At 56.8% G+C, this 17,318-nt stretch overlaps 1 protein-coding gene across 2 annotated transcripts in view; it reads right to left on the bottom strand.

Moving 5' to 3' along the window:
- Positions 1-15,432, bottom strand: part of SLCO2B1 (solute carrier organic anion transporter family member 2B1) — a 48,682-nt gene extending 33,250 nt beyond the window's left edge. The window contains exons 1-4 of one of the 2 annotated variants that reach the window (XM_008263935.4): positions 15,026-15,432; positions 2,602-2,723; positions 1,961-2,098; positions 508-670 (exon numbers count right to left, since the gene is read on the bottom strand). In XM_008263935.4, coding sequence (XP_008262157.3) covers positions 508-670; positions 1,961-2,098; positions 2,602-2,723; positions 15,026-15,041 — 439 coding nt within the window. In that variant the 5' untranslated portion in view covers positions 15,042-15,432. Of the gene's footprint in view, positions 1-507; positions 671-1,960; positions 2,099-2,601; positions 2,724-7,594; positions 7,787-15,025 lie in introns of those variants that run through there. The other variant, XM_008263931.4, reaches the window with a different exon arrangement.
- Positions 15,433-17,318: the final 1,886 nt, after the last annotated feature.

Below are 17,318 nucleotides of genomic sequence, written 5' to 3'. Positions count from 1 at the left end.
CCCACGGGCTGGACAGGGCTTCACTATTCCTGTCTAATAGTCTTTCATATTTTATTTCTTCATTCACTCCTTGATTCCTTTTTCCATTGATGTCTTGGCTTCTTGTGAGGACTAAGCATGTAAATATCCACAAAGAGCTTAGAATCCTGTGTGGTGCCTAGTAAGCAGGGCACGATGCTGCTGTCATCATCCCACAAGCATTTCATAAGCTCTGCTGCATGCCAGGCCCTAAAGAAGGCTGCATTCTAAATCCAACCCCATCTCAGAAAGCCCTTAGTGACATTCAAGGAGTTCTCTTCCCCCTGCCCTGGGCCTGCACATCTCCACTCCCCAGGGGAGACCCACCTGGACTGGGGCTCAGTGAGCAGTGGGGAGGGAATGGGGAGGGCTAGCAGGTGTCCTGGGAAGCTGGGATCCATTCAGTCTGAGGAAGGCCTGAGGGTGAGCCCGGGTGTGTGGTAATACAGTTCCTCATCTGAGGCTGCTGCCTAGCCCCTCTGATCTTACCGGGGTTGCTGTGGTCATAGCGGTACGGCTCCGAGAGGAAGTGTGGGAGAGTCATGAGCAGGCCTGCCAGGGCCACCAGGACAGCCCCACAGCCGATCAGTCGCGGCCGGTGTACCCGGCTGCCGAAATAGCTCACAAAGACAATCAAGGTTGTGTTTCCCACCTGCAGAGGGACGAGGTGACCTGTCACAGGGGAGCAAAACCTGGGCCAGAGTCTCCGCCACCCTCATCCCTGTGGCCCACTGCAGTGTTCCCTTCTGTGTGATGGGCTGCTACTGCTCCATTAGGGGGCAGAAAGGAGGGCAGGGTGGGCAAAGCCAGGTCCCTTTCTCTGGGCCCTGTTAGAACAGGGAGGGGGCGGGCGGGAAGGGAAAGGGGTCCTGAATTTCAGGGATGTCTTGAGCGAAAGGGACAGAGTGTGTGGCTGGAGGGTTTAGGCTTAGGAGTTTAAGCCTCAGAATCACAGTCCCAGGATGCGGGTGCTGCAGGGATGTGTGATCTTGCAGGGCAGGGGTGGGCTGTGCTGGTATAAGCCGGTCAGCACTTCTGCTGGGGTACAGGCTGGTGACCAGGGGTGAGCCCCAGGCCCCTTGCTGGGGGAGTGGGGGTGGTGATGAGGTATCTATTTTATAGATGGGACCCTGAGGCCCAGAGACAGGAAGCAACTTGTAAGGTAAGGACCTGCCCTTCTGGGCCCTGAGATTTGGTGGTGGGAGGGGGGGTGGGGGTGCATTACAGAGCATTATGGGGACACTGTGCAGCTGGCAGGCCTTGGGGAGAATTCGTAGCAGTCTGCCCCGGGGTGGGAGAGGAGATAACAGTTGGTGGGGGAGGCGCTTGGTCACAGCTGGATTCCAAATCCACCCAAAGCCGCTCATCCACTCCTTCCTGCTTGGCTGCTGTCCCCAGGGGCAGAGGCCTGTGGAGTCCTAGACAGGATTCAGGGCCGCTGTCGGTGCCCCAAAGTCACACACCGCTCGCCACCCCTTGGCTGAAAGTTCTGCCTTAGATGTCAGAATGTTGTTAAGCCTCCCCTGCTACCGCTGAAGGGTGATTCTCTGAGAACCTCCAGGGGCAGGCAGTGGCCAGGCACCTGCAAAGGTAAAGGAACCAGAGGGACAGTGGGTGTCTCTGGGGACACCGACTCGCTCTAAAGTGTTCCATAGCACCCATGAGGGCAGGATAGCACCCACTATAGGGACACGAGGCAGGAGGGGTCCCTGCGGGCCTCTGTCCTGAGCACGTAGCTGGCAGGCTGCTGGGCCAGGATGTCTTAGCAGGAGCAAGCTGGGGAGGTTTCAGGGAGGGGACTGTGATGGGGGTTGCCTGAGGGCAATGGGCAGGGCAGAGTGCCTGGAGCAGCCTCTGGCTCCTAGAAACTAGAAACTAGACTGCTATCCTGGGTATGCTCCAGGGGGCACTAGGGAGTGCTGGGGGCTTCTGGAGATGGTACCTCATTGAAGGAGGCCAGCAGCCCCGAGGTCTGGCTGGAGAGGCCAAAGCGCTTCTCCACGGTGGAGATGGAGCTCTTGAGGTAGCCGGACACCATGAGCTGGGTCAGCTGCAGCAGGCTGTGGCACAGGACGAAGAACTGTCCCAGGGAGTGCGGGAAAGGGGGAGATTGTGGGGTGGGGCGGGGCAGGGAGGAGAGGAATGTGGAATAGAGGAGGGGAAACAGATCAGAGGAGATATAGCAAGAGAAAGTTAGTGTAATAGCCCATGGTTTCTCATACCAGCCTCAAAACTGGATCTATTCTTGGGGGCTTGGAGGCTACTGGAGACCCACATGATGGAGAGTGGGGTCTTCATGATGCCAGGAATTGGGGGGCCTCCAACCCTAAGAGCTCCCTGTGGCCTGGACCAGGTCTTCCTCCCTGCTCCACCTCCCTGCTGCTTTCTCTAGGGATCCATCCCAGATTCACCCAGATCCTCCCACAGTACCACAGAGCTGTCCCCTAGAGGAGCCCTGTGAGCCCACCTGCATACAGTTGCCCACCCCCACCTCCGCCCACCAGTGCCCACCTAGAAACCTGGCAGAGTTCCCCAGAGAACTAGGTTCCAAGGCCCCAGCCCCTGCCAGGCCCCAAGAGCTACCTTGATGTTGTAGAACACGCTGGGCCGCAAGTCCCGAGGGGCTGGGCTGGCATCCTCTCCAGCTGTGTCTTCTGAGGGCATGGTGGCCTTGTCTGGTGTGGGAGGCTCTTCGCCCGCTGGCCCTATAGGATGGACAACCCAGGAACAGGTGAAATCTCAGAGAACAGTCCTAATCCATGTCCCATAGACCTTGGAATCCAAGGTATTTCAGGGGGAGGGACTTCAGTGGTTGGAGAGAGTTTGAATCCAGCCACCTTCAGAGGTCTGGATTCCTAGCTCACGCATGGGAAGGGGTCTCCCTACCAGGGTGGGAGTGTCCCCCGTGCCATGACACCTAGGTCTTCGCTGGGGGGCACCTATTCGACACCTTCGCTCTATTCCCAGCATACACTCCCCTTCTAGGGAGCAGCTGCCCACCTCTGGGCACAGCACACCCGAGAGCAGTGGCCCAGCCACCTGGATGAGGCATGTAGAGTTTCTCAGGCGGCAGTGGGCCCACACCTATGAGACAGTGGGGACTTTGAAGGCTGAGTCTGGGCCCAAATCTCCTGGGTCTGTCTGGATCCAGGTGCAGGGTCAAGACCCAGTCCACAGTCAGGGCATCAGGCTCTTCCTGGAGACGCATTGGAACAGATACCACCCCCCACAGGGTGCACCCTGCATGGAATCACAGGGCCAGCCAGCCCGGTCCCCAGATCACACCACCACCCACGTTGCTGGCCAGCGCACAAAGGGCTCTCTGTGTTCACCCAATCCAACCCTTGCGCTGACGCCGGAGGCCCTGTCTCACAAGGTGTCTGTGGGGCCCCTGTCACATCCCTGTCACTGCAGCCAGAGGCAAGCTGAGCCTCTTCAAAGGCATCTCCTGCTGCTGACTCATTGGGGAGTACGGAAGTCCAGCCCTGGGAGACTCCACCCTCCATTTGACAGAGGCCCCAGGGCCTTCTGTCCCCCCACCCTGTTCCCAGGGCCCCACTTCCTGCCGACTGTCCAGGCCCCTCGCCCAGCATGCAGCACTTCCCCTCAGAGGACACAGTCCTGAACACCGACCTGAGGACACCTCTGACCAGGGAGGCCCTCCCTGTTTGGTCTTCATACCCAGAAGCAAACTTGGGAGGCGGCGGCCGAGACCCTGGACCACCAGATGCTCAACACACAGGGTGCGTGGGTGCCTGAGGTTTAAATCCAGACACAATTCACATGCAGTAAATCCACACTTCTCAAGTGCACAAGGCATGCTTTCCAGCTCATTCACAAAGTTGTACAACCATCACCAGGATCTCATTCCACACTGTCTCATTATCCCGTGAGAAACCCCACACCCATCAGCCGTCACTCGCTGTTGCTCCTCCCCACAGCCCCTGGCAAGCCACCAAGCCACTTGTTGTCTCGGGCTTGCCTAGCCTGGACATTTTCTATAAATGGAAGCATACAGTGTGTATGAGTCTTTTGCTACCAGCTATTTTTTAAAAAAGATTTATTTATTTGAAAGTCAGAGTTAGAGAGAGAGAGAGAGAGAGAGACTGAGGCTGGGATTCTTTCATCCATTGGTTCACTCCCTGAATGGCTACAATGGTTGAGGCCGGGCCATGCTGAAGTCAGGAGCCAGAGCTTCCTCTGGGTCTCCCACATGGGTGCAGGGATCCAAGCACTCAGGCCATCATCCGCTGCTTTCCCAGGCCATAAGCTGGGAGCTGGATCGGAAGTGTAGCAGCCAGGACATGAACTGGCACCCATATGGGATGCTGGCATTGGCTTTACCCACTGCGGCACAGTGCCAGCCCTGAATGGTATAGTACAATCTTGTCAAGGTTCATCTACGTTGCAGCAGGTGGAAGTGCTTTACCCCTTTGTGTGTCTGAATGATAATCCATCGCGGGGGTCGCCACAGTCAGCTCATCCCCTTGGAACTGACGGATGCTTGGGTTGTTTTCAGGTATGACAAACATTGTGCATAAGCATTCCATACAAACATATACTAGACACACGTTTTCACTTCTCTTGGGTGTCTATGTGAGTGTAGAATTGCTGAGTCATAGTACAATTGTAGATTTAACTCTGAGAAACTGCCAGTGTTTTCCACAGTGGCCGCACCATTTTGGATTCAGGTTTCTCTGCTGATACTTGCTATTGTCTTTCCAATCATTAGCATCCTGCAGGTGAAGTGCCAGAGCCAGAGTAGCTTCTATTTGTCACTCCCCACTGCTGGTCATTTGAGTATCTTTCTTTGGTGGCCTTGAGGAATGCAACTGAGGAAATGGAAGTGCGTACGTCTGGGGAGGAGTCCCTTTTTGAGGGGGCATAAACACTCAGAGGAAACAGGAAAATATAACAAAATGGACACCTGACAGGGAGGAGGTGGCGTGGGGGCTAGCCTGGGGCAGGGGAGTGTGGGGAGGCTCTGCAGGGTTACTGGGGTCAGGAGGCAGAGGAGCTAGGGTGGTTCAAAGCACAAGCTCCCAGGGGAGGCTGAACCTGGCTTCCCTTCCCTGGCAGCCTCAGGTCACCTGCTGGAGTCTGGGTTCTGGGCCACATGCGCCACACACCCGAGAACCTTCTCCCTGGCTCCATGCCCTCTGTGCTTTATTATTGCCATGCCTCTGGTAAGGACAGCCAGGCTCGGAGCCCTAGCTTTGCTGGGCCTCACTGGTCTTGGGCCTCAACCCCAGGGGTTGAGCTCAGCATCACTCAAGGCTCTGTGTACACAGCATGCTTCTCTGCCATGGCCCCCAGGCCTCCCTGGGTCACCTTGCAGGCAGCAGGGCCAGCCCTTCACGAGGCCATGCAGACCAGATGACAGGGCAGGAGCTGCGACTGGGGAAGAGGAGTCGCTGACCGGCAGCCCCAGCTCTGAAGGCCACCAGGGAATGGCAGGGGGAGAGGGGGAGAGGGACAGATGGACAGGGGCCAGCTCAGAACATGTGGCTCTCAGCCCCAGCCTGGATCCTTGGGGCTTCTTTATGCCCGAGACTGTCCCTAGTCCCAGAGTCCCCATGCCCTCAACTGCTCTCTCCTGGATCTGCTCCCCTGAGGGACCCAGTCTTCACCCCTCTGTGAGGCTCAGTGTCCGGGGCTTCTTTCATCCCTTAGAGATATGGCTGTTTCTGGAGGTCAAAGATGACACCTCCTCCTCCCAGCACCCCTGGGTGGGTGGGGGACACTGGAAGCTGCAGATCTGTCAGAGCTCTTGCTGCAGGCTTCCCCTGCTGGTCAGGTATCTGAGCTGTGCAGTGCAGCTGAATTTGGGTGGCGAGGGGCAAAGCTGCCCAGTCCAGCCTGTCCCTTGCTGGAAAGGCTCAGGAGCCCACCCCCCTCAGGGAAACATGGAGTTGGCTGGAGGCTAGATGTCCTCAGACTTGGATTGGAACCCTGGCTTTGCCCACTATGTGAGCCAGGACCCAGCCCTCAATCTCTCTGAGCCTTGGTCTCATCTGTGAGGTGTGGATGACACTGTCTATGGTTGAGGTTGAGGACATCGCACCCCCAATTCAGCCCCCTTGCATTTGAGCCAACAGCAGAAGCAGGTTGTGAAGTGTCAGAGGTCACCCTCCTGCCTTTCTCCCTGCAGCAGGACCCATGGCCAGCTGTCCTCCCCGTATCTGCAGATGGGGAACGAGCTGACATCTGATGATCAGGGGCAGAGAGGAATCCCGATGCACAGGCTCTATGGAATTCCCTTATCACTGTGAGAGTGGACCCCTCACCCAGCCACACTCCCCCACAGGTGCCTGTCTGCATCATGCCGACTATCCATTCGGGCTTCCTGTTCCCATGCATGTCCTGTTTCCATGCTAGTAGAGAAACTAGCATGCTCTTCTCTTGTGAATCTGCCTTTTGTTACGGGTGCCTCAGCCATGAGCCTGGCAGTGGAGGAGGGCAAAAAACCTCTTCTCCCCTGACACAAGGTGAGGCACATGAGGCACACAGTGGACTCTCCAAAACAGCCATTTCCCTCCCCTTTCCTGATAAATCTTCAAGAGCCTCTGAGGCTGCTCGGCCCAACTGGATCCACCCCATTCCACACATACCTGGTCATCCTCCAAGGTATTGCCTCCATTCTGACACAATCACCATCGTCTCTGCATCATCTCGCCCCCTCAGCCAAGCTGTGGTCAACCACAACGCCTGAGGGTTGGGACCCCTAGCTCTCTTCCTGCAATGACCCAGGTTTGAAGCCCCCAGCTGCAGTCCTGCTGTGTGGACTTAGGCTAGTGGTCTCATCTCCCAGTGCTGAAGGCATTTATGAGAACCAAAAGCATCCACCCCCATATTCAGCCCAGGCACTAAAAACCTGAAACCACACCTGAGCACCTACATGAACATGATCTTGCTATACCATTGCCTTTGATACCATTTTTTTTCCCTTTCCAGACTGTACAGCCCAAGCACATAGTTTGTACATGACATGAAATCTTTTTGTTTTTTCTTTTTCTTTCTTTTTTTTTTTTTTTTTTTGACAGGCAAAGTGGACAGTGAGAGAGACAGAGAGAAAGGTCTTCCTTTTCCTTTGGTTCACCCCCCAGTAGCCGCTGCGGCCAGCACACCGCACTGATCCGAAGCCAGGAGCCAGGTGCTTCTCCTGATTTCCCATGCAGGTGCAGGGCCCAAGCACGTGGGCCATCCTCCACTGCCTTCCCTGGCCACAGCAGATAGCTGGACTGGAAGAGGAGCAACTGAGACAGAATTCAGTGCCCCGACCAGGACTAGAATCCTGTGTGCCGGCGCCGCAGGCGGAGGATTAGCCTATTGAGCCGCGGTGCCGGCCAACATGAAATCTTAAGAGACCAGTCTACTCCCCCAAGGAGACTGTCAGTGCTGGCCTCAGCTCCCATGACCTCTCCCCCTGAATCTCTCACCTGGCTGTAATTTCTACCAATCACAAACCATTCAATTGGGATTCATACCCAGTTCTTCCCAAATGGATCCACCTCCCAGGCTGCACCAAAAGGCTTTAGCACAAACTTCCATTTCTAAATCCTAAATGCTGCCTTACCTCCCTGCCCAGAGATGGTGCCAAAGCCCCGAGCAGCAGTGTTGTCCCCTACTGTGGCCAGCAATAGACTTGATCTCATCAAGAAGCTGTGTAGGTCAAACCTAGGGGGTCCATATCGACATGACCCATAGTGGAGGCTTCATGAGTGTGGCCCTCTTGCCCGTCGGGCAGCCGGTCCACCTGCCAGCTGTCTGATCTCTGCCACGACCACTCACATGCCTCCATATTTATTCTGTGGCAGCAACAAGCATTGCCACATCCAGAACCAGAGACTCCGGCAAAGTTCAACAGCAGTGTGCTGGGGGAGGGGAGGAGAGTCAACAAGGGCCCTGGCTGGGGACAGGGCACCCTGGCTCCCGTCATCCTGACAGGATGGCCAGATCTGACAGCAGAGCCAGACTGGGGAGCTTGTCCTGGGGGAAGCAGGGGCTGTTACAGTCCCAGCATCGCTGTGTGCGGGGACAGGCTGGTCCCGTAGGCCTCTCCGAGCACCCTTTGAGGGTGCTGCTGTGACTCCACGGTGCACACAAGCAAACAGACTCAGGGATGGGAGGTGATTCTCTGGGGGCCCAGGGCTGGTAAATCCTGAAGCCTGAGCTGGGATTCATGTCTGTCTGACTCCTGGGCCCCCAGTGGCAACCACAAGGTGGTGCCTGCAATGACAGGCTTAGAACAAATGTAAAGATAACCCCATGGTTGTTTTTCTGGTCCGGCTTCCCTTCTGGGAACTGTCAAAGTGACAGCCTATCCTTCAGCTCTCCATTCTCTGAATAGTCAGTTTCTGGGACGGTCAACACCCTCTCCCAGTGACTGTTAGCTGCAGCTGGGAAGGAGACCACGGCAAGAAGGACATGTGGCCTGTGGTCAGGGGAACTGCACACACTGGGGTCCAGGACCCACAGCCAGGCCTGGATTTGAACCTTTTGGAGAGGCTGAGCCACAGCCCAGGAAAGCTCTCAGTCCTGATGCCTGCTCCAGGCTGGCCTCCAGAAAAGGGCCTGGACCCGGGAGCCGCAAGTTGCAACACTTTCTGTCTAGAATGTTCCAGCCTGTCACTTGGTAGAGAGCAAGACCCAGGACCACTTGGCCCTGGTGTGCCCTTGGGCTACCAAGCAGATCCCTGTGTGTTGTGAAAGCAGCCGTGAGACACCTGTCCTATTTCCACCTGCACAGAAGTCACCCAGAGAACGTCTTTCATCAACTACATGGTGACTCACAAGCGCCAGCTTTGTCAGCCTTTGCCCCAAACTCACCAGGACACTAGGCCCCTGGCCCCCGGGTGGCAGTGAACTCTGGTGGGCACCCCAAGGTGGCTGGTGTCCTCTGGGCTTGCTCTGCCTGGGAGCACATGTGGCCCTGAGGCCTGTTTTTCTCGGGCTTGCACAATGCTGGCTCCTGGACAGCCTTCAATCAGTTGCCAGCATTTAAAAACCAGGAAATCCCACACAAAACTTCAGATGTTTTTTTTTCTTTTTCTTGTCTTGAAAGACCAGCAGATCTGGCAACGCTGAGCCCCTATTCCCACACAGCCATGCTCAGTTGGACCTGCACGTGGCAGTTTGTCCCGTGGGAACCTCGCTGGGAGTGACCACCTACCTGCTTCTGGGGATCTCGTCACCTGCCTGTGGTCTTCCCCAGTTGTGAACCCCAGAAACGGTGGGCATGGGGAATCCACAGGACAGGGTTGGGCTAACCACTTTCAGGGGTGAGGAAATGGGGCCAGGGTACCAGTATTTGCTCAGGGTCACCATGGCAGGTTCAGAGCTGAAACTCTGAAGGAAGATTCACATGTATGCCTCCCTGAGCCAGGCCACCAAGGATCAGAGACAGGCAGCCCAGCGTCCACCCTCAGGGAGCCCCTGGTTCATGCGCGTGGGAGTGGGGCAGACTTTGAACTTTGAACCCTGAGAGGTGCTCAGAGTGTAACACTGGGTGTGTCAAGGCTACAGAAATACACCAGAGGGATCCTTGCTGAGAAGGGAGAGCTCTGGAAAGCTTCCAAAAGGAACAAGCCTCAGAGAAATGGGCAGAGTACAATAGTGGCAAGGCTGGAGCACCAAGAGGTAGGCCGGGAGGTGGGGTGGGATGTGTCGGGAGTTGGGGGGACCAGGCTGTGACCTGCCTTGATTGCCAGCCTGAAGGGCTGGGCTCTGCCCTGTGGCTGGAGATGTGTTGGATTCCCCTTCCTGGGAAGGCCACCATGGCTGTGCAGCAGGGTAGAGATGCCAGGCTAGAGGCAGGGATGGGAGAGAGGGGAGAGTGAGGTCCAGGGGCACACAGGGTAACAGGGCCAGGGTGGTGCAGCGGCAGTGGCAATGGATTGAGGAGCAGGTGCTCCCACAGTGGGAAGGAGTGATAGGGCCCGGAGTTGGGGAGCAGCACCGGAGCCAGGGGCACCATCATTGACTGCCAGGCCCACAGGGTGGTGGCAAGTTCACCGTTAGTCATGGTGAGTTTGGGCGGCAGAGAAGCACCCAGGGCTGATGCCCAGGAGACCATGGGCTCCAGGAGAGGGGATGTGGGTTGGGGGCAGATCTTGGGGGGTCTGGGAGCTGTGGATGAAGTGACAAGTGGCCACACCTGCACAGAGGGAGTGAGATGCCTGTACCCTGTGCCTGAACTGAGGAGGAACCACCCAGGGATGGTGCCAGTGGGAAAGTCACCAGGCTCCCTCACTACCATGCCTGCTGCCTGAGCCTGGAAGGGAACAGTGGCCAGCAGCAGATGTTGGGCCAGCGTCCCTTGTGAGGGCAGATGCCTCTGGTCAGATATGGCGGGGACCGGGGAGGCCAGCCTCCTGCCAGTGACCTTCTGCCTCATGCACTGCCTGCCTCCTGCACTGTCCTGGCTCCCCTTGGCCACTGGTTCCCCTGCCCGGCTCCTGCAGCACTGGGTGGCCTGGGTTTCTCTCACAGTAAAATCTGGCATTGTTTACCCCTGTTTCTGCCTGAGCAGGCAGTCATCCGCCCCGGGCAGAGGTTGTACCCACTGTCCTCCTGCCTGATGGGGCAAGTCAGGTCCCCTTTGACACCTTTGGGGTCAGAAGACTTTGGAGTCAAATATTTGATCTGCCACACTGAAGCTGTGTGGCCTCAGGCAGCTTGTTTAGCTTCTCCCCGCCTCAGTTTCCTTCTCTGTAAGTGAGAGAAGAGTGCCTCTCTCAGAGCATTGCTGGTGGGATTGAAGGAGAATCCCCTGGCCTGGCACACCAGAGTCCTCAACACTGGTGAGCTCCCCGCTCCTCTGGCTCCCTCTGCAGCACAGGACAGACAGGTACAGCACAGGACAAGCAGGTGAAGTACAGGACAGACAGGTGTGACACAGGACAGACAGGTGAAGCACAGGACAAGCAGGTACAGCACAAGACAAGCAGGTGCGACACAGGACAGACAAGTGTGACACAGGACAGACAAGTGTGACACAGACAGGTACAGCACAGGACAAACAGGTACAGCCCAGGACAGACAGGTGTGACTCAGGACAGGCAGGTGCAGCACAGGACAAGCAGGTGTGACATAGGACAGACAAGTGTGATACAGACAGACAGGTACAGTACAGGACAAACAGGTGCAGCCCAGGACAGACAGGTACAACACAAGACAAGCAGGTGTGACACAGGACAAACAAGTGTGACACAGACAGGTACAGCACAGGACAAACAGGTGCAGCCCAGGACAGATAGGTGTGACTCAGGACAGACAGGTGCAGCACAGGGCAGACAGGTACAGCACAGGACAAGCAGGTGTGACACAGGACAGGCAGGTGCAGCATGGGTCAGACAGGTATGACACAGGACAGACACATGCAGCATGGGACAGATAGGTACAGCACAGGACATACAGATGTAGCACAGGACAGAAAGGTGTGACACAGGACAGGCACCTGCAGAATGGAACAGACAAATGTCTCAGTTATCCTGGCTCCTGGAGCTACTCCTCCCTCAGGGACACACCCCCGTGACCCCTACTCTCTGGTTTCAATAGGTTGTCACCACTCCTCACAACCTCATGTCCCCTGCCACCTTTGAGCCTTTGCCAGGCTGTGCCTCAGCCTGGGGTGTCCTTCCACACAAACCACTTCTCAGTTTTCAAGGCCTGCCCAGGTCACAAACACAATTGCTGAGTTGAGCTAAACCAAATGAGAGAGAAGGAAGGCTGGAGCAGGACAGGAAGGAAGGAGGTCTCGGCTTTGGGCTTGGCTGTCATTCCGGGGAAATTCCTCCTAGCAGGCCCCTTGGGTGGTCAACGGGCAGCTGTTGTGGCCTCCCAGCTGTAGCTCCTTGAGGGAGAGCAGGCCACATCGGGGAGGGGCCAGGCATTGTCTGGTGGTTTCCGAGCCGGGTCAGGGACCCTGCGCTGGGACTTTCTGTTCCCAGTTCTGGCCCCTGCTGCTCCCTTTAGACCCCTGATGACCCTAAACATAGAGACCAGAAAGAGCATGGGGGATGGTGCTCCCAGAACCCCTGGGAACCCAGGCCGGTCTCCTTGGACCCCAAGCAAGCAGTTCAGAGAGAGGGCCACGCTGCTTTCCATCTACATGGTTGCTCTCTGTGGCTAAGCTGCCTCCAAACGGGGCTCACAGCACCCCAGATACCTCCCTCTCATGAGTCCCCAGCCCTTGAGAAAGTCCAGCTTCCAAACACAGGTCTGAGCTGCACAGGCCCCACAGGTCCTGGGGAGCAGCTTGGGTGGCTCTCTGTGGCTCCTGCCCTCAGTCTTTCTTCGCCAGCACAGGCCTGCAATAGACTGGTCAAAGACCAGCGAGGGCCCTGCCTCCTATGGGAGCTTCAGTTTGAGCCTGGTTCTGCACTACCCTGTGGCCCAGGGTTGGTCACTGGGCTGCTCCTGGCCTTAGCTTCCTCCCCTGTGAAATGGATGCGAGAGTGCTTTGTACTCATGAAAGTGGGGTTGTTATTGCACGTTCCCGAGAGACAGATTCTGGGGTTGGCACTGTGGTGTAGTAGGCTAAGCCTCCACATGTGGCACAGGCATCCCATATGGGCACCAGTTCAGGTCCTGGCTGCTCCTCTTCCAATCCAGCTCTCTGCTAATGGTCTGGGAAAGCAGCAGAAGATGGCCCAAGTGCTTGGGCCCCTGCACCTGCATGGGAGACCCAGAAGAAGCACCTGGCTCCTGGCTTCAGATTGGCCCAGCTCCAGCTGTTGTGGCCATCTGGGGAGTCAACCAGCCAATGGAAGACCTTTCCCTCTCTGTCTCTCAAATAAAATCTTAAAAAAAAAAAAAAAAAAAAGACACAGATTTTCTGCACCATTGAAGCATGGCCAATGCCTCTCTGTTACCTTCTATTGCTCCCAACGGCCTTCAAGACAATGTCCAAATACCTACTCTGGCATACAAGCTCCTGGTGATGGAGCCCAGTGACACTGCCGAGGGTCCCCCCTACACCACTTGGTCTGGGCAGCTCAGTGTCCCCATGAACATGCAGGTCAGGTCACTTCCCTGAGCATTTGCAAATGTTGTTTCCTCCCCTAGAATAATCATGTGCAGGGTCTGTGGAAGTGAGGAGAGAGCCCGAGGGAGAGGGCACAGAGAGGAGAGAGCTTTGGCGCCAGGCAGACCTGGGCCTGATCCCCACTCCAATCACTGCCTTCCTATCCCTGTTTCCTACATAGCTGTCCTAAAGCTAGGGGAGCAGAGCTTGGATTTGAACCCAGGGCTGCTGGTTCTTTCCCTAACTGGCTCACACAGGGGGATGGGGAGATAGCAGCAGCACCACTGGGGACAAGGAAGGATGACCCACAAAGAGAGGTCAAACAGCACCTGGGAGCTGAGAGGAAGAGGTGACCTCCTGCTGGGGAAGTTAGGAAAGCTTCCAGGAGGAGCTGGCATTTGGAGGAGTGAGAAAAGACAGAGAGGAAATCAGTTTCTTTGAATCCCATTGTGGGAGTGGCGGGACACGATGCCGGGGGTCCTCGGCGAGTTGGCCTGGGGCTCTGTGGGAGCCAGATCTGATCCTCATCCCTTTGGTATCTGCACATGGCTTGAGCAGCTGGCTCTCTACCTGCAGCCTGGCTCTGTATCCTGCCCCACCTGCATTCCCACATCCCTCCGTGCCCTGTGACCCTGACCACAGTGCATGTTAGGGCTCAGGAAGCAGGGTATAGAAGTGGCTTCTGGTGGTCGAGGGGCGAGACGCTGGGGCCAGCTTCCTGCTGCAAAGCATGTGCTTACGTGTTTGTGTGCATGTGTATGTATGTGCATGTATGTGTGTTTGTGTGCCTATGTGTGTGCGTGTATGTGCACATGTGTGTTTGTGTATATACGCATGCTTGTGTGCCTATGTGTGTGCGTGTATGTTCATGTGCACATGCACATGCCTGTGTGTGTTTGTGTGTGTGTGTGTGTGTGTGGTGGTGGAGTGGGGAGTGGGGAGCTAGAGTATTTGGTCCAGAGCTGGCCCTGCAGAGGTCAGGAAACTGTCACGGGGAGGGGGGCGCAAAGCATGATGGCCGTACACCTCCAGCCCTCCCCCAACACCCAGCCAAGTTGTCAGCGGCACACTCACAACCCCAAGTGACCCTCCCAGTCTGATTTCCCTTGCATCTCCCTAGAGAGGTCCCTGAGAGGAAGCACCCGCTGGCCCTTCCTGTCAGCCACAGTCCCCACTCCATGGAGTCCCTGCCTGCCCCATGGACCATGCAGCCCTCACTGCCGGGCTCCCAGGAGCAAGTGCCGCCCTGCCTGAGGGGGTGTGAGGGTCACCTGGTGGGAGCAGGTGACACGCAGGTGTCGCCCCTCCCAAGGCCTCCCCCTGCCTCTGCCTGCCCAACAAATGCTCAGTGCTGTGGTTCCAGAAACACCATCCTGGACCCACTGCTTCCTTGTCACTCTCTGAGCTTGGCTCCTGGAGGGTTCAGGACGTTTGCTGTCTAGCCTCCTCCCAGCCAACACAGGTAGGTCCCTGTGGGTCTTGGCACCCGCTTCCTTGTGGGGCACACCTCTGGGGTTCTCTGTCTGCCCTCCCTGCATCCACATCACTCCCTGCCTGGGCCCAGCCACCACTTTCTGCAGTGTCACTCATCTGCCCTTCCCGCCGCGGGCTCAGAGTCTGCCTTCTCTGGACGGGTGCTTGCTCGCTGACCACACTCCTCTCTCCCTCTGCTCCCTCGCCCCTGGAGGGGGCGAGCAGGACGTGATGAGGGGCTTCCCAGCCTGCCTTCCTCTTGTCTCAGTCTCAGTCCCCTCAAGGAGGGGCGGCTGGCTTCCCTGGCTCCAGCTGAGTAAACAGCACCCCTTCCTGCCCCAGCGGTCATTCCCTCTCAGCACACCTCCGCCGCCTCCTGGCCACGTGCCTGACTCTGTGTAGAGCTGCTGCCTGCCCCCATTTTGGGCTCTACTGCCCCTCCCTTCTCACACAAGCAGGCTCCCTGGGTTCTGCCCGATGCCCCTTCCCAACCTTGTTCCGACTCACCTATCCTAGGTCCCATGATGGCTGGAGTGAAGCAAGTTCCAGCCCTCAATTGGATCTCAGGACCTGGAGCTTAGCAGGGAGGAAGTGAGCCTTGCCAAGGGTTCTGGAGACTGCAGCGGATGCACCCACGGCGGGAACCGCAGGCACCCGGCGATGTTTCCCAGGTCACACGGACCAGTAGTCACTGCTTCCAGGCGTGGGTTAGGGAGTCCTGCTCAGACTCAACCCACTCTCCAGGCAGCTGTCTTCCTGGGAAACTTGCTCCGGCCTCTGTGTGCCTGGCTCCTGTGCTCTCCCGGCAGGGGCAGCCTGGGGCCAGAGTTGTAGAGGAGGCGGGTTTGTTTAGGTCCTGCCCCCTGCTGGGAAAGGGCTGTGGTCCCACCCCCCTGTGGCTTAGACTCCGCCTGTTTCTTCCCAGCCTCATTCTAGGCATTTCCCTTGGATATTTCCTTCTACTCTGTTAGCACTGGGGGAGGAAGGAGGACTCGGGATGTCAGTGGGCCTCCCTGATCCTCTGTCTGAGCCCCTTCTTCCCCCAAGCCCTCATCTCCTCGCATTGCGCCACCCCATCTGCCCTTTGCCCTGTGAGGAAGGGAGGACTCTGTCCCCCAGAATGCTGGTGGGGCCCGCCCATCAGTCACAGCCATGGGGGCGGGGAGCAGAAGGGCAGCAGCGAGATGACCAGACTCTTCTGACTTGAGCCTGAGGATGGAGCCCTTGGAGCCAGGCAGACTGGTGTCATCCCAGCCATCTCATGCTTCTCTTCTGAGCAGCCTTGGGAGAGTCCCTACAACTCACTGAGCGTCAGTCCCTTCATCTGTGAACCAAGGACAACAATCCTTGCTGGCAGGGCCCCTGCGGAAGTTCCCTGATGGAGAAAGACACCGCGCCTGGAGGCCTGGAATTCAGGGAAGGGAGTGGCAGGGGTGAACTTGGAACCTCACAGCCAGGGAAAACAAATCCCTTTCACTTTCCCAGCACACACAGTGTGTTCACAGCGTGGCCTGGGGTTGGGCGTCTGTTCCTCCACTTTACAGATGAGGAGCGAGGCTCAGGAATTAGCTGGAGTCATCCAGCTAGCCAGTGGTAGGGCCATGGCTTGGACAACCTCTGTGTGGTCTGCGCACATGGGTTTGCATTCTGCTTTGTTGCTTGCCAGTGTCTGGTGTGGGCTGCTCCCTGTTATGTGTTTTACAAGCTTTTCTCTCTGTCCAGGCTGTTCTTTCTGAGGAAGATCTCTGGGTTTCTCCAAATCCAAGATACAAAAGTGAGCCTGATGCCATTCCAGGATAGGACCTTTGCATGGAGTGGGCATGTGAGGTTTGGGGTCTCTGAGGTACCCAGATAAACACCCATCAATCACAATTGGCTCCTAGTGGTTGTGTAAGGGCGCAAGTCACAAGGAGGGCATATCTGAAGTAATCACACTCTACTGGCACCCAGCAGGCACTCAGCAGACAGCTGTTGTGTGGATGAATGAGTCTTTGAGAAACTGGAGGTGTAAAGGCACGCATGACCACTGCCGTGGGAGAGACCAAGAGTTGACATGGATGGGTCAAGATGCCAGCCCCTGATCCTGCTTGAGAAAAACAAATTGGGTCTGTCTATACTTCCTGAGACTGAAGTCAGTGCTGTGAGTCTTCACAGAGTTGGCAGACACGGAGACTTCCAGCCTCCAATTGTGGGTACCTTGCCGAGAGCAAGAAAGGCCCTTTAGACTCACCGGAGGCTCCATTGTCCCATCTTGGCCTCAGAGGCTGAAGAAGTTGTGTGCAAAGTCTAGGTATATTCTGGGGCCAGCATGGCTGGCTAAGTTCATCTTGCCATTGCTGGACACAACCCTGCTCTGTGCCCTGCACGTGCTGTACTCTCGGGCCCGAGTGGCTTTCATTAATTACTGCAGCCCCCCCAGGCTGCCACAGCCTGGGCCAAGGATAGGCCTGATCTCAGAGCTGTGGACCTGGAGCAAGCGTAAGCCACCTAGGACCCTTTGGGACTGAAGTTAAGAGGCCTGCAGACTGGCTCCAGGCTAGTCCTGCAGCCAAGTCCCCCTGTGGATGGCCTAGGCTCAGGTCCGCACACATGGGCTTGCACCCAGCTCTGTTGCTTGCCAGCATGTAGTGCTGGCTGCTCCCTGTTGTTGAGTTTTGCAGAGCCCCATGACATGTGCGGCTCCAGCACCAGCTGTAGATTCCCACAGTTTGCAAAACTTGATGCCTTATTTAGCGTCTCACGCTGCTGGCAGGGCTTCACATGATCTGCAGAGCTCTGCGGCTCCCAGGGCCTCATGCCG

This window comes from Oryctolagus cuniculus, chromosome 1, assembly GCF_964237555.1.
Source record: "Oryctolagus cuniculus chromosome 1, mOryCun1.1, whole genome shotgun sequence".
In the NCBI taxonomy this organism is placed as follows: domain Eukaryota; kingdom Metazoa; phylum Chordata; class Mammalia; order Lagomorpha; family Leporidae; genus Oryctolagus; species Oryctolagus cuniculus.
This window is presented reverse-complemented; position numbering and strand designations above follow the sequence as displayed.